This window comes from Mus caroli, chromosome 16 (assembly GCF_900094665.2).
Source record: "Mus caroli chromosome 16, CAROLI_EIJ_v1.1, whole genome shotgun sequence".
In the NCBI taxonomy this organism is placed as follows: domain Eukaryota; kingdom Metazoa; phylum Chordata; class Mammalia; order Rodentia; family Muridae; genus Mus; species Mus caroli.
Window position 1 is genome coordinate 20,681,962 of NC_034585.1, and position 14,791 is coordinate 20,696,752.

Genomic DNA, 14,791 nt, shown 5'->3' on the forward strand with positions numbered 1-14,791 from the left:
CACACACACATATACACACACACTCAGACACATGCATGCATGCACGCATGTCCCACAGTGTCTCTTTTCCCTTGCAATGAAGCCACACCAAAGAAGACAGAACATAAACCCTTCATATTCTTTCCTCTCTTTGGACCTGGATTTAGATAAAAGTGTTATTTACTGATCATACTTAAAAATAAAGTAGCCATTGGAATATTCTATAGATATATACTCTGGTAGCTTTGGGTCTTAAATGGAACCTCAACACTGATATTTCCATAAGTGGGAGAATGCTGGTTTTGAAATTGTCTGATGTGTTCTTACAACCTCTTCTTGTCCATAGCTCCCCAACCACCAAAGCTGGCCATCATTTTTAAGTGAAGGATAGATAGACTTCAACTTCAAAGAACAAAGCAGAAACAAAGGGAGGGGAAACCAGACTTTTGTTTGAAGTTAGGAATTGTGGTAAGAATAAAAGATTTGTGTGTTTGAAGAAAGCAGAGCCTGGGAACTGAACAAGATTTTTCCTGGATGTCACTGGGAGAGGATGATGCTACTGCAGCTTCCTGCCTCTCAGGGGACAGTGGAAAGCCTTTCAGGCTGGAGGGAAGAAGGGGGGTTGCCTAAGAGGAAGAGAGAAGATAGAGGGAGACTGGGGTGTTAGACAGTTCAAACACAGGCAGCTTGCACCCTGACAGTCCCTCAGAAAGAACAATGGCAGCTTGGATCCTACCTTGATGAATGTCCACCCCAGAGACCTTTGCCAAGGCCCTCAGGCCACAGCACATAGGTAACTACTTCACAGGTCTCTAGACTCTCTCCTTAGCTGTTGAAGCACTTTTCCCCCTTGTCTTTAATCTTCTGCCTTGGTGTTCTCTTGGAAACCCTTGGCTTCCTTTTGTATTTTGCAATCTTCCACCAGACAATACTGTTTATCTCCAGGCCTTATTCCGCCTACAGCTGGTGAGTATCAATTCTCGCCTTCAAAGTGCCCTCTCTTCTGAAGTTCATGGTTCCTTACTGGTGATGCACACTTTCAGGTGGGTTGCTAGAGAGCCCTTCAAACCTAGCGAAGTTGAGCCCTTGCCCTCATCATCCACACACCTTCCTCCTTCTCCTGGTTATTCCAGACCTCTTTTGATGTCCAAGCTGGCCACATTCTTGTTACCTCCCTTGTCTTTCATGTCTGTATCTTATCAGCCATTAAGCTGATGGAAAACTGCTAGATGTAGGCCACTGTATCTCCCTGTTCCATGTCCCAGCATGCACTCCAAATAAGCCACAGGCCACAGTACAAAGTCAACATAGTTAATGGAAAGTACAAATCAGAAATGTAGTCAAATTCAAGACATGACAGTCTTTGAATCCAGCAGTGTGTAAAGCTTTCAAAGGCTAATTTAGCATTGTTTTAGTTCTCAACAGCATACAAAGCATGACGCACACCCAAAAGTATGATACAAACCCCAAACGAAGGCAAACCATGTGTGTGCCCGGCTCTCACAGTGCGAGATGCTGGCCCTGCATTCTCATTTGTGCAGCGTCTTACAAGATGCCTACAGCCCAACCTTTGCACCACTGACCTGGGCCTAAGCTCCTTTGTCTGCATTACCTTTCCTGGGGGGGGGGGGATTTGCCATGTCTCACTAAGACACTCAGTCGTTCAGTCTTGTCCTGCCACTTTCCCTGACACGCTAGCTGTACTCAGATCTGCTGAACTCAAAATTTCCAGGTGAGAAGATTCAGCAGTTAGCAGTGTTTGACAACTAGTACCACAACATGAATCTAACAGGATGCACTCAGAGAATCTCTGGCTAGAAGACAGTGTGGAGCAGGGCTTTTATCACTGTCTGTCAGTGTCTCCTGCATCTTCAACTAATGCCTGTTCCTGCCTACTTTTCCTCTCTTGTCCACTGGGCCCCTTCTCCATCCTCCCCTGTGGTCTTTGTCACCTCTGCTAAGCCATTCTGAGTCTCCATAGTTATACAGGGTTGCACCTTCTTTTAATTACATCCTCACAATACTTACATCTCATTACTTTGGTGACAGTTAGCTCACTTGGCTTCTCTTAACCTCGGTGTACACATAGCTCTGTTTTGTCTGCTAATGCGAGCTCTTTGTAAATTGTAGGCATTTAAGTGATGGGAGTTACAGCCTTACTTCTGAGAAAGAAGTATGTCAATAGCCAATAAGCACTTCCTTCTCCTCCTTAACCCATTTTTAGATGGTACCCAGAGGCCAGCAGCTGTGCCTACAATGGGGGTGGGAACTTAATGACAGCGCGTCTCTTTAAAATATCAAAATGAATAAACACACTTCGCAACAAACTCTCAAGCCAGGGTTGTTGGTTATCCATAGATTTATTTCCACTGTAGACCCCTGACAAGAGAAACGGAGTGCAGAGGCCCTTATAGAGTAGCAGAGCCCGTGATATTAAATATACAAAATATAGTATCCTTTACATGTGCCATTCATAGATATCGGAGTGTGTTTTGATGACCCTTCCCAGTTCCCTCCACCTTCCCTCTCCAGGCCTTTCCAGCTGCTTTTTTTTTTTTCTCAGCCTGTGAGAGCTACAGATGCTGCTAGAATTCAGGGCCGTGCCCATTGAGAGCGCTGGTCAGACCCTATAGGACCTTCCAGATGAGGAGACTGAAGCTCACAGGAGGAAATGATGGCAAAGGTCATATGGGCAGCTGAAGATGGAGCTAGGGACAGAACCCAGGACTCATGGCTCTCTGTCTCTTTCCAATGATTGAGACTCTGTCCCTTGACCTTGACTCCCAGAACAGCAAGGGATAGATGGGTTGGAGTATGCCACTTGGTATATTCTCTACTGAGCTCAGGCTCTGGGTTGAGCATAGTCTCAAATATTAGAGTGACATGGCAAGTCTTGTGCCCATATTTTCTTCTGTTTTCCTGATGAGAAGCAATGGGGCACAGTGGGGCACAGTGGGGCAGTCTTCTCTTTCTTCAAGTAGTCTCCATACACGTGGCTGGGGGCAGGTCACTTTCCAGAGCTGGAGGGCTGCTCTGTGTTTGTGTGGAGTGGCAGGTGTTGACACCTCATGGTGCCCACTGGTATTTGAGTGGCACGTGGGCCCAATGTGTTCTGAGTGGACAGCAGTGTTTCAGGGCTTGGGAGAGCTGCGGCTGGTCTTCTCCCTCAGTCAGCAGAGCCCTCGTGGTATCCTCTCGGTTGTCTGAAACTAAGGAGGGCACAAGGCACAAACCTTGCACTACAGGAAGCTTTTAAGACAAGTTCCAGGAACAAAAGTGTTTCCAGACAGTGTTTTCTGAGGGACAGCTCGGGCTCTGCTCTTGTTCCCCCAAACCTGAATTGTTATTTTCTAGATGAAGAACCAGGCTTAGTGCAAGCCTGGAAACTAGAGCTGGGCAAATACATGGATGCAGACTTTAGCTGAAGGAATCCTTTCCTAACGATCAGGACCAAGCTTTCTTACATCAACACTGGGCTCCAAGGCCTTGAAAAGTGATTAGGAGTGATTGACACTTAGAGAGGCTCCAAGCCTTCTGGAAACTCTGCTCCCACTGGAGAGAAGAGGCTCAGAGAGAGGAAGACGCTTGGTTGAAGCTTTGGACTGTACTCTCTTGCCTAGAGATTTCCCCTGCATATTGCTAACCTCAGTCTTGGGAGTTGGGGCTATCTCAGGAACATGAGTTGCTGCAGTTTATTTGATCTGGTAAGTATCATGGACTATGCTGTTGGCAGTGTGTGGTGCAACCTCAATTGAACTGGGGCAGGGAAGTACTTGCCTTCACCGTTCTACCTGGAGGTCCCTGACAGCCCTCAGGGAGTTCATCTCCTCCCATAACCAGTCCACATAGTTGGAGACCTTTGTGTAGACTCCATACACTTGCTTGCTACCACATTCTTCAGGTCCTCCCCAGGACACCAGGCCTTGGGCTACCCAGTGCTGGCTCATCTCATCAAAGATGACAAAGGCCCCACCGCTATCCCCAAGACACGTATCCTTGCCACCCTCATAGTAGCCAGCACAGAACATGTTCTCTGTGACACTGTAGTTGCCCGACCGAGACTCATAGCTGGCTTTGCATTCAGCATGTGACACGACAGGTAATTTGACATACTGTAGGACATCTGATAAGGTTCGTGTGCCACTGAGGATGATCTCGTCCACCGTCACATTAGGATTGGAGATGCCCCAGCCAGCCACCAGTCCCAACATGTGAGGGGCTGGACCTTGAGGCTCAGGTCTTGGTAGACAGATGGGCATGACGTGGGCCCCCAAGGGCACAGGCTTCTGTAGCTGTACCAGAGCTATGTCATGGTTGTAGTTCTGGATGTTGAAGTCTGGATGGAGTATCACTCGGGCAGCAGAGCTATTGACAGCTCCTGATTTGTCCCGAACGTCATGAAGGCCCAGATAGACAGTGACATGTTCCTTTGAGACAGGTATGACTGTGTTGTCTCTGCGCTGGGAACGCAGAACATGGGCTGCTGTGAGTATCCAGGATTCAGAGAGCAGGGCCCCACTCCCGAACCACTTGTCGTTTGGTACCCTCGACGTGTCTTCCACCACTATGAGGGCCTGCCATGGGAAGAGGCCAAGCTCAGCATTGCGACCTCCAATGATTCTCTTCACCAGGTTTGGCAGGGCTCGGGAGGGCTGTCCACACACTGCAAGAAGGAAGAAGGGGGAACAAGAGACAGGGACAGAGTCAATCATGTGAGAAGAACCAAGAGAAATTCACACCACTCCCTCTGTGGATTATGCCACCATGGGACCCTCACTTGCCCGAGTCCTGCTGGTTTAGGAGAGCTCGGCTGGGATTTAGTTGCATCTAAATCTCCCTGAGTTGGCCTTATGTCCAGGTTAGAACTTCATAACCAGAACCATTCCAGTATCAGATCATTTTATGTTTCAGTCTTGTTCAACCTGAGCCACTTGTGGCTAAGTCACTTTTGGACTGGACCATATTTAGCCAGACTATCCTTAGCAGAGGACACCCATTCTTCTCTAGAAAGGTATCTTATCTCTCAGAAGCCATCTGCTCTATAGGTACTCAGAGAACCACCTGGAGTTTTCTCTAGATGCCCACAGAGAAATCAAGAGATCCTAAAAGGCCATCTATCAGACTATAGTAGTCAGATGTCAAGCTTCCAACCCCCATTATGAGCTAGAGGACCTTAGGCAAGTTGTGTGACTTTCAGAGGCTCAGTTTCTTCATCTGTAGAATGGGTGTGTTACTAGTGTTTATTTTATGACTTATTCAGTGTGTGGCACGGTTACTGAGTTCAGTGAGAATTCTATAGATTTCATGCCAGACTGGGACCCTTGGGTTCTTGACTTAACTTTTCAACTTTCTAGGTGAACTGAGTCAGTCAGAGCTCCTGGTTCTGGATTTCAACCTCTGAAAGACGACCTACAAATTTTAAATCTCTCTCTTTTCACATCCACAGCTTATATACGATTGCCATTTTCTAGAGGTCGAGGTGAACTCAAGGTGACATGGCTGTCAAGTCAGGTCGTGGAGCCTAAACTATGCCATGATATCAGTGTTTCATGTGTATCTCACACTGCCTTATCACATGTTAAGATTACGGCCATAGGCTTACATCATTTCTCTGGCCTAGAGGACTCGCTGGAGCTTGTGAGTTATGGCTCAGTCTTTATAGATCATGGAAAAGGTGGCATAATCCACAGGCAATGATGACTGAGCCTTGGTCAGGGTCACCCATCATTGCGCCCTGGGATCCTTCAGTACCTTTAAGAGAGAAAACTTCGCTCATCTGAGCCACACCCTGAGCACACACATGTCTCCAGGCTCCCACAGCCAAACTCCTCTGGCTTATGAGTAGAAGGTCTTCAGTAGCAACCCCTTACTGGCTATGAACAGACCCATATGGGCTTTCCCTGAGAAGGGTGTTTGAAGTCAGTGGGAGCTTGCACCTCCTGTTGCAGTGGTTAGGCTAGAGACCAAGAGGCCTTTGGGTTTCCTTGTGACTTTGGGAGGGTCACAGCAGGCTAATGCTTTTCGGATGCTCTTCTTCCCAGTGCCAAATGCTTCTTCCACAATCCTGGGCTGTCCTGTCATTTACTGGTCCAAGCCATATGTAAACAGACCTTCTAATTTTTTGGCCTGGGTTTTGATGTTGAATGCCAGTCTCTTGTTACAAAGAGCAGTGACATTTCAAGGCAGATCTGTGACATTGAAAACTCATAAAAACTCATCTAGCAGACAAAGGCCATAATCTGATGAGGGACAACTAGATGACTCAGACCATGTCACAACAAAGCTCACGTCCAGCAATAAATGATACCTGTCTCCAACCCAAGTGTCAGTACATCCTGAGGTCACAGAAGGACAACTAATTTATGCATGGAGAAACAAAGTTTCAGAGAAAGCAGTTAATTCGCTTACTCAGTCATTATATTAAGAAAAGCATCTCACTTCTCTGAACTAGCTTCATTTGTCATTATAATATTTTACTTCAGATTTATCATTGACTTTTCAAGGGGTCAAAATGATACGACTGGTCTTTGGGGTAAGTTTACCAAGACAGGACCGTCCTCCTCCTCTAACCCACCCTCTGTCCCCCCCATCTTTTGACTTTGCTTCAGCTTCCTAAGCGGGTGGGACTCCAGGTGTGTACCCCTGAGCTCAGTGAGACGCAGCAGTTGGTGGGGATCACCTCAGATGCAGTGCACAGAATCGTCCATGTTGCTCTCTTCTGCTGGTATTTTCTTGGACAGAGAATGTTTTTAGAATGTTCAAGGCTTTGGCTATGCTGTAGTCAGATTAAGATAGAAAAATGAATGGCGGGTACCAAAAGAAGTAGGTCCTTTAAGACACAAGGGTTATGTTCCAGGATTCTGCACACCTTTAGGAGAAATAAAACATGACCTATCAAGGAAAGTGCAGCATCGTGCATCAGACAACAATGTTCCAAGTTATCTTGTGGTTCAGCTTGCAGAAAACTCACCACCGCATTCTGATGCTTAGCTTTCACGTCAGTAAAATAAAGTGATGAATTCTGGCGGCTTACCACCCTCTACCCAATAAGGGCAGACATTGTGGTGAATGAAATGAGTTTGTGCACTCTGGCTTGCTGCTCGAGATTTCAGAAGGAATGAATTTGGAAAGTTCTAGTGTGGCTCAATGATACATTATGGTCCTGTCCAACTCTGAATGTTTAAAGAATTTCATGACTTAGTGTAGCCAAGCTGCTCTTTACACGGAGAGGCCGATGACCATGAGGAAGCACAAAATGTGAGCCATTTCTTGGTCTCACTCACTCACTTCTGAGGTATGGAATCCTAGTCGCAGATAACACCACCACTTACTGAAGACGCAACCTACAAGCAGCAGCAGGGAGCCTGGGACCCAGTTCCTCAACTCCTCACCCTGTAAGCGGTTTCCTTTCACATATTGCATTGTGGCGTCCCAGGATGGGGACTAAGCTTAGTTTTCTCAGGCACATGATCTTTTAGGTGTATGGACATCTGAACCTCCAGCTTGCCCCAGACCCACTCTTCTGCTCTTTATAAAAGTCCTCCCCACTTTGAGTCTTGAATGTGCTTGTGGTCAAGCCTGATTGAGGTGAGCGAAATTGTTAGCTGTGAGTGGGATGGCGACTGTCCCACCTTGACAGCCCCTTTTCGGTGTTCCCCCGCTCCATTCCTACAGAAGCATATACCTTGGCTTCCCCTTTCTAGGCCCCGTGCACTTGTGATGGAACTGACTCAAACACTGTTCTCCTCTTCATGTCATGAGGATCAATCTCAGGACCCTCCTCAGCCTAGCGACTGAAAATATTTAGACATCTACTAAGTGAATACCAAGGGCGACTAACACATGCCATTCATACAATACTCTCTCTCAGCTTGCCCAACATTTTCATTCAGCAAAATATAAAGGCCATGGATGAAGGGAAGCTGCCGCTAAAGGAGAGGAGCAGATGGACTCAGAAAAGACAATAGCATCTTGACGTCCCTTCGCTGTTGTCGTAAGGGCTGTGTCATTTAACTGCTGCTAATCTGGATTTTTAGACATTTGAAATGTATACATCACAGCACTGTACATGTTGAAGTTAACACGTCTGTGGGCTGTGTTTAGCCCATGGGGAGTCATCTTGGGCTGTGGTTCTCTAATGGTGCTTGGTTGCATTGTGAGCGCAAAGCAAAGCATCTACATTTTTAATGTCAAAGGGAATTTCCCGACATCTGTATGCATTCAAGCACCTCCTGATATCACACATCTTTTTTTTTTTCTTCACCTTAAAGTGGAGACAGTGGATGAAACACAGAGGAGGCAGAGTCAGAACTGTTTGTGCATATACTGCTTTCTGGGTTCAATAGCACATTATAGTTAACCGTCTTACATTGACCTCTTCTTTGGGGTTTGGTGCGTGCCTAAGGACAGAGTGTGCCAGCCTTCCCTGGCACAATGTCAGATGTGTATATAAAGTGTTTTGGATAAAAAAAAAAACCCACGTGGAAAGGATTAGAGTTGAACCACAAAGAGATGGGGTAGGGAGGGCTTCTGGGATTCTAAACTTGGCTGAGTTAAGACACTGGTTAGCTTGAGAACAGGCCAGGCTAGACCTTTCTGGCCTTTCACCTTCACCTTCTGATGATATCATTCCAAAAGCAAGGCATTTCCTTCTCAACATCACATTAACAGACCTTGGGTGGGAGACTGTGAGACAGAGGACTTGGTGGGTGAGGTACCTGGAAGGCAGGTGGGCAGGCTTCTCTTGAGCACTTCATTCGTCCAGGTCCCATGAGCAGAACACGTATATACACCTGAGTAAACAGGTGGGAGAGGGGAAAGAAAGCGATTACACTCTAATGTGATTGCTGTAGCTTTTTTCAGGGTCTCTCTGTCATCATGTTCTCTGAGCTGGTCATCTCTACAACCTAATGAGCCCTTCTCTTCAGCTATGAATTACTGTCCCCAGAAATAAACACCACTGTCTTTGGCATGGCTCCTTAGAACTTCTAAATCTGACTTTGCTTGCCTGAGGGTAGTCTGCCCATTTCTACATTCCCGGGCCCTGGCAGGTGTCTCCTTCTCATGGGTCATAGAACCTCTGTTCATAGAGCTCCATGCAACACATATGCCCTTCTTTCCTTTCTTTAAACTCCTTAATAAGATACATTTGTGTCCACTGCCCAATGTGGGTCTGAGGCTAGCCCTGTGAGCTGTAGCATGCTCTCTTGTTTCGAGATGAGATTTGGAGATACAGAGAAATTATGGGACTGTTCCTGGTGCACATATGCAGTGGTAGGCTTTCTGCCGGGTTGCTTTTCTGACGGAGACCATGAGTGTTTTTGAGAGTATTGATGGTTTAAGGCCACAAGGCCTCACTCGTAGGAGAGGTGGGTACGTTTCTAATGAACTTTCCTCTTATTTCCTCCCACACCTTCACTTGTGACCAACTGACTGGCTGTTCCAATTGCTTTAACCTGGGCCTACATGCTACCACTTGACCCCAAGGGAAGCCAGAAGTCTCGTCCAGAAATTGTGAAGAGGCCTGCACAGCAACAGCTGTGACTGTGTTTGGGTCCTGGTCTGGGCCATGTTGGACTTCCTGTTGAGACATGCCATCTGCTCCTCATTCCCTCAGTCCATCTGACTTCTGTGTGAGACATCAGAACACGCCACTGAAAGAAGCCCTACAGCTCTCCTCGGTGGCTTTGGTCTGGTCAACCAGAGGAGGAAACTGAAAATGGTGGGGCCAGCCATTGCAGCCATCTTCTAGAAACCCCAGCGCTACCTCAGATATGTAAAGGGATTTATTTCGGGAGGCTTCCATGAGAGTCTCTATTCTTCTCTTAGTTCTGTGATCTTTCATCCTCTACCAAACAGGCTCTGAATTTACTAGAATTTTTTCAGAATTACAAGTTAAAAGGAGCAGCACACTTTGCTTTGGTCTTGGGACTATTTAGTGTGTGGAAATGGACCTATTAACTTGAGTGTATTGGGAGCGAGGATCAAATGATACGCCCAAGGGGAGAACACTTAGTATCATTTGCACATGCACACGCAGCCATTCCTCCTAGAGCTGCTTCGGGCCCCAGCTCTGAGGCCCAGTAAGTAAGAGTGACCATTAGTGCGGAGAGCTTACCTGTGGTATTGTGAAGCATCTTGTAATAGGGCTGCTGGCAGGAGTACCTTATCTCAGATTTGTATGTGGTGAGGTTGTTTCTGGTGGAGAAGGTTACTAGCCCATGTTTCAGCCCTGCAGGAGCTCCACAGTCTACAACTGAGAGAGAAGAAGGGATACCCCTTAGCTGGTTTTTGTTCTTCTGCTTGGGGTCACCAAGGGATCTGGGTTCCCGAGATGGAGAGTTTATAGACTATGCACAACTCCAGAGAGAAGTCCTATTGCCCATTTAACTGGTGCCCCTGCAACTGCACGGTATGCCACTTACAAAGCTGGCTTTTCCGGTTTGGGCATCTCTCTACTATATTCCTACTATATGATCAATTTATCTGTCCTAGTGTCGATTTCAGAGCAGGGATGGGCCTGCCAAGATTTATGGAGACCAAAGTTTCCCCATCACTAGAGCTTTTTTTTTTTTTTTTTTTTTTACTTTGAGTTTGTTTCGCAATCTCCTCTGGTTTTGTGGCCCAGGCATGAAGCCCATAGCTCAATGAGAAAATTCTGGCTGACCTGAACCAAATTACCTTCCATGTTTTCCAGTCTCAACCACAGGCTGAATAAGAACATTTAATGTGCTCACATTGGAGCTTAGTACTAAAATAACAAAACCAAAGAAAGAATCCCCAGTTCCTAAGGGAGTACACAGCCCCACCCCACCCTGTAGCCTTCTCAGAGGCGGCTCATCTGCCCACAGAATGCAGGGGGAGTCAGGGGTGGACAGACTTCCAGTCTTCACCTGCTCTTTTTCTCCTTTGGAAGTGGCTGGATCCTGGAGTTGGGTATAATCGTAGTGTAGGACATGACCAAAGATGCCTTCTCCTAGGACAGACTTCAGGAAGCTCACTTGTCTAGCCACGCCTTGCCTTAGGTGAGTTGCTAGCATGAATGGAACCCAGCGTGAGCTCAGCCAGGATATCTTTCATGGCTGCTGCACCAGAGGCTGAGGACCCAATCTCTTAGTTTCTATTTCTGTTAGGGAATGACACTTGCTTTTAAGGAAACCCTCATCTTACATATAATAGTCGATGCTAGAATTGGAGAGATGTGAAATTCCACCATTAGAAAAGACACCGAAGCAGAGCGTGTAGATTTGCTCTTTATGTTACAGATAAGCCCAGACAGGAGACTCTATTGGTCTAGAGTTACCTAGTGAATTATTGTTAGTGTGAAAACTAGACCTGGCCTTGATTTTGGTGTTCTTTCAGTAAACGGTACTAGCTGTTCCTAGTTTTTTTATATGTGTTTTCCAGTTAAATAGTAAACATTCCATGGCTAATGTGGACATTGGTAGTCAATATTTCCAGAGTTCTGGTAGAATTTCCAAACTCCCCACCTCCCCCTGAGTTGAACTGACTCCTCTTGAGGCACAGGGCCAATCCTTCGGATCTCTAACCTAGGACTTCAAACTCACCTGGCAGATAGACTAGAGTTACCTAACAAACAGTTTGTCTGACTTCAGAACCTTCCAGATTAGAAGAAGGAGGTGAAGGAAGGAAGATCATATGAGTATTTCTTACACAAAGGGGTCCTGGCCTTCAAGTTCCTTGAACAAATCACTTAATTTGCATTGTTAAGCCAGAATATAGATGCTCCTGTAGTTTGTGAACCCTAGCCCTTGAACCTAACCCTAATTCTAATTCTAACCCTAATCCTAACTCTAACCCTAGTCTTAACATGATGGATAAGACTGGGATAATGCAGGATACAAGTTGCTATTCAAAACCATAAGTAGACTGTACTCTCCTGATGAGACTGGAAGCAGATGTTTGTGCTACCTGTCTACTCTAGACAGAATACTGGTACTACTGTCCCTACTCCTCACCCCCGAGCTTTCTGGAAGTTCCTTTGACCTCAGTAATCCTCATGACCCAACTCTCCTGTCCCTAGTGGAAGGACTGAGTGTTTGGCCCTGGCCTTGAATGGTTGATGCTTGTAGGAGACACTTTCTGAATAGAGGGCATGCTTTCTTGTCACCCCAGATAAGTCACTCTGCCCACTCATATGGCTCCCAGAGAGAGGAGGGTGGCAAACAGAAAACAAAGGGTCATATCAGCTTGATTGTAGTCAGTGTGGAAGGAGCATCTTTCTTCCTACATGCAGAATGACAGGGAGAAAGTCATGTCTCTGAAAGGAGACAACTTTCCCAAGAGCAGTGTTGGGTGACCCAATCAGTGTGCATCAGAAACTGTCCCCAGCTGACTTAGTCAGCTTGTTCTATGTTTGTCTTAGGCCCCTCCTACATCCTGGATGCTCTTCTCTTCTCTCTTTCTGCAGCCTGTTCTGCTCACCACTCTGCTATGAGCTGCACTGCCCCATACCTTGTGTCTCTGGCTAGTTCTTATTGCCATTTATGTTTCTTCCAATACATTTTTCTTGGCCTGAGCTCTAAACACACTGTTCTGCAAATAAAGGTCTTCTTACAGAGCATCTGACCCGGTACTCAGGACCAAGGATGATGCCACATGTCCATTCTGGCCTCATTCTCTTTCCCTCAGGTTACCTGTACTCCAATGTCATCAGACTCTCCAGAATGTCACTTCCCTCTTACAGACATTGCCTGGCCCACCTGGCCCACCACTGATATCTGGTACATTTGTAACACTGCTAACTGGGGTAGGTTATGTTCTCGTGTCCTTGGGGACTGACAAACAAACATTTGCCCAGATGACATTTGTCTTTGGTGTCCCTCTCATCTCCTATCTATCAAGGGCATTTTTACCCCAAGACAGCACCTCAGTCTCCAGAATCCCACCCACACTCATGGAATTCTGCCCTCACCGAAGTCAGAACCCTAGGGATCGATCTAGGTCACTTGATCATCAAATTGGGCAGTCACTGAATAAGAGGTGGGCCGCTCCTCTCATGTGTGAACTCAGACAGACATTGCCCTTTAGATACCAGCATGCACACTGCAGTTCTCCAGCCCTTTCTTCACCATTGCTAATGACCTAGTTATAGCCATGACCCCAACTTGAGGGCCACTGCTTCCAGATGTGACGCTCATTTCTATAGCCATGACCCTAAGCTGAAGACTGCTGCTTCCAGATGTGATGTTCATTTCTTTAAGGTTTTTAATAGTGAGTTAAAACAAAACAAAACAAAATAAAACAAAACTTGTAAGCCCCAGCAGTAAAGAACCTCCCTCAGATAATAGAACTTCATCCCCAAAAGTGTGGATGGGACATACACTTTCTGAATATGAAAACATCCAGACTCGCCCACATCCATACTCTGTGTTATCATTCAGTCTATAAACCCCTGGTTGTTAAGACAGCAGTAGAAGCCAGAGATTTGAAAGTCATTAAGTAGTTGACACCCTGACCCACTTAAACTTATAGTATGGAGTGAATCAGTTGCCATGGCCCATGTTGTTCTAGGTCACATGATTGTACATTAAATTTGTGGTTTTTCAACCCAAGGACATATTTTCCTTTGAGAAGAGTACAGTTCACTTAGAGATTAAAATAATCACCCATTGTCTTTTCATTGCTTTTTGCAGTAAGTTTGAATGGTGAGTAAATTGTGAGGAGAGAGAGAATATTCTCAGGTAGGCAGCTCTTTCTGCTGATGAGGCTTGCTGCCTAGCTTAGCATCCATTCTAATCCACACTCAAGTGGGCAATGGAGTGTTGGTGGGTGGGGCGGGGTGGGGCAGGGTGGGGTGGCTCTGGAAGGGATTGGGTTCTCTGTAAGTAATCCATTCTCAGATGTTGCACTGTGTGGGGTTCCCGCCAGTGCCAATCATTCACTCTGCCACTGGCTCTGACTCCAGCTCCTTCTCCAATTCGATCTCGCTTTCTGTCACCATGGTGAAGGCAAAGGAGGATCAGGAGACAGAAGGAAGAGAGCAGAGAGAGAGGGAGAGGGAGGGAGAAAAGGAGAGAGAAAAGGAAGAGAGAAAAATTAGCAAGCAAAGCAGAAATAGTTCACGCAGGAAACACAGAAACCGTTCCACCAGAGTCCACTAAGAATGAAGTTTAGGCACAGCCATTGTGAAGGACAGTCTGGGATGGCTGAATTTGTATCCTTCTGAGAATTTACATAGTCTTACATCCTGGCTCCTGAGGAAGAGAAAATTCTGCCTCTGGCTGGGAGCTTTGCATTATTCCAGCCCAAATGCTTATTTGACAGATGGCATTCAGAGTATAGGAGGACTTGTCACCACTTTGTGGTGACAGGGCCAAGATTCCCATAATTTCCACTTCCTGTTCCTCTTTACATTTTTTATCATCTCTCTTTCTCTTTTCCTCTCTCTTCCTCCCTCCCTCCCTCTGTCTCTGTCTCTGTCTCTCTCTTGGAGACAGAGTGTTATGTGGCCTAGGCTGGCCTTGAACTCATTATATAGCTGAAGATGACCTTACATTTCTAATCTTCTTATCTCCAGACTCTTATCTCTGAAGTGCTGCAGTTACAATCATGTGTTAACATGTGTGGCAGCACATGCAATGCTGGGGACTGGATCCAGGGCCTTGTACATTCTAAGCAAGCATGCTACCACTCCAGCTACAACCCCAGTCTCTGTGTTGCATAGTCTCACCTTGCAAGCTTTCTTTCTTCCTTCCTTTCTTCCTTCCTTTCTTCCTTCCTTCCTTCCTTCCTTCCTTCCTTCCTTCCTTCCTTCCTTCCTTCCTTCCTTTCTTTCTTTCTTTCTTTCTTT

The 14,791-nt window shown here is 46.3% G+C and overlaps 1 protein-coding gene across 3 annotated transcripts in view; it reads right to left on the bottom strand.

The window, feature by feature from the left end:
- Window positions 1–14,791, bottom strand: part of Masp1 (mannan binding lectin serine peptidase 1) — a 68,477-nt gene that overhangs the window by 13,798 nt on the left and 39,888 nt on the right. The window contains exons 9-11 of one of the 3 annotated variants that reach the window (XM_021184436.2): window positions 10,097–10,234; window positions 8,697–8,771; window positions 2,321–4,642 (exon numbers count right to left, since the gene is read on the bottom strand). In XM_021184436.2, coding sequence (XP_021040095.1) covers window positions 3,759–4,642; window positions 8,697–8,771; window positions 10,097–10,234 — 1,097 coding nt within the window. In that variant the 3' untranslated portion in view covers window positions 2,321–3,758. Of the gene's footprint in view, window positions 1–2,320; window positions 4,643–8,696; window positions 8,772–10,096; window positions 10,235–13,752; window positions 13,933–14,791 lie in introns of those variants that run through there. The other 2 variants (XM_021184437.2, XM_029470316.1) reach the window with 2 other exon arrangements.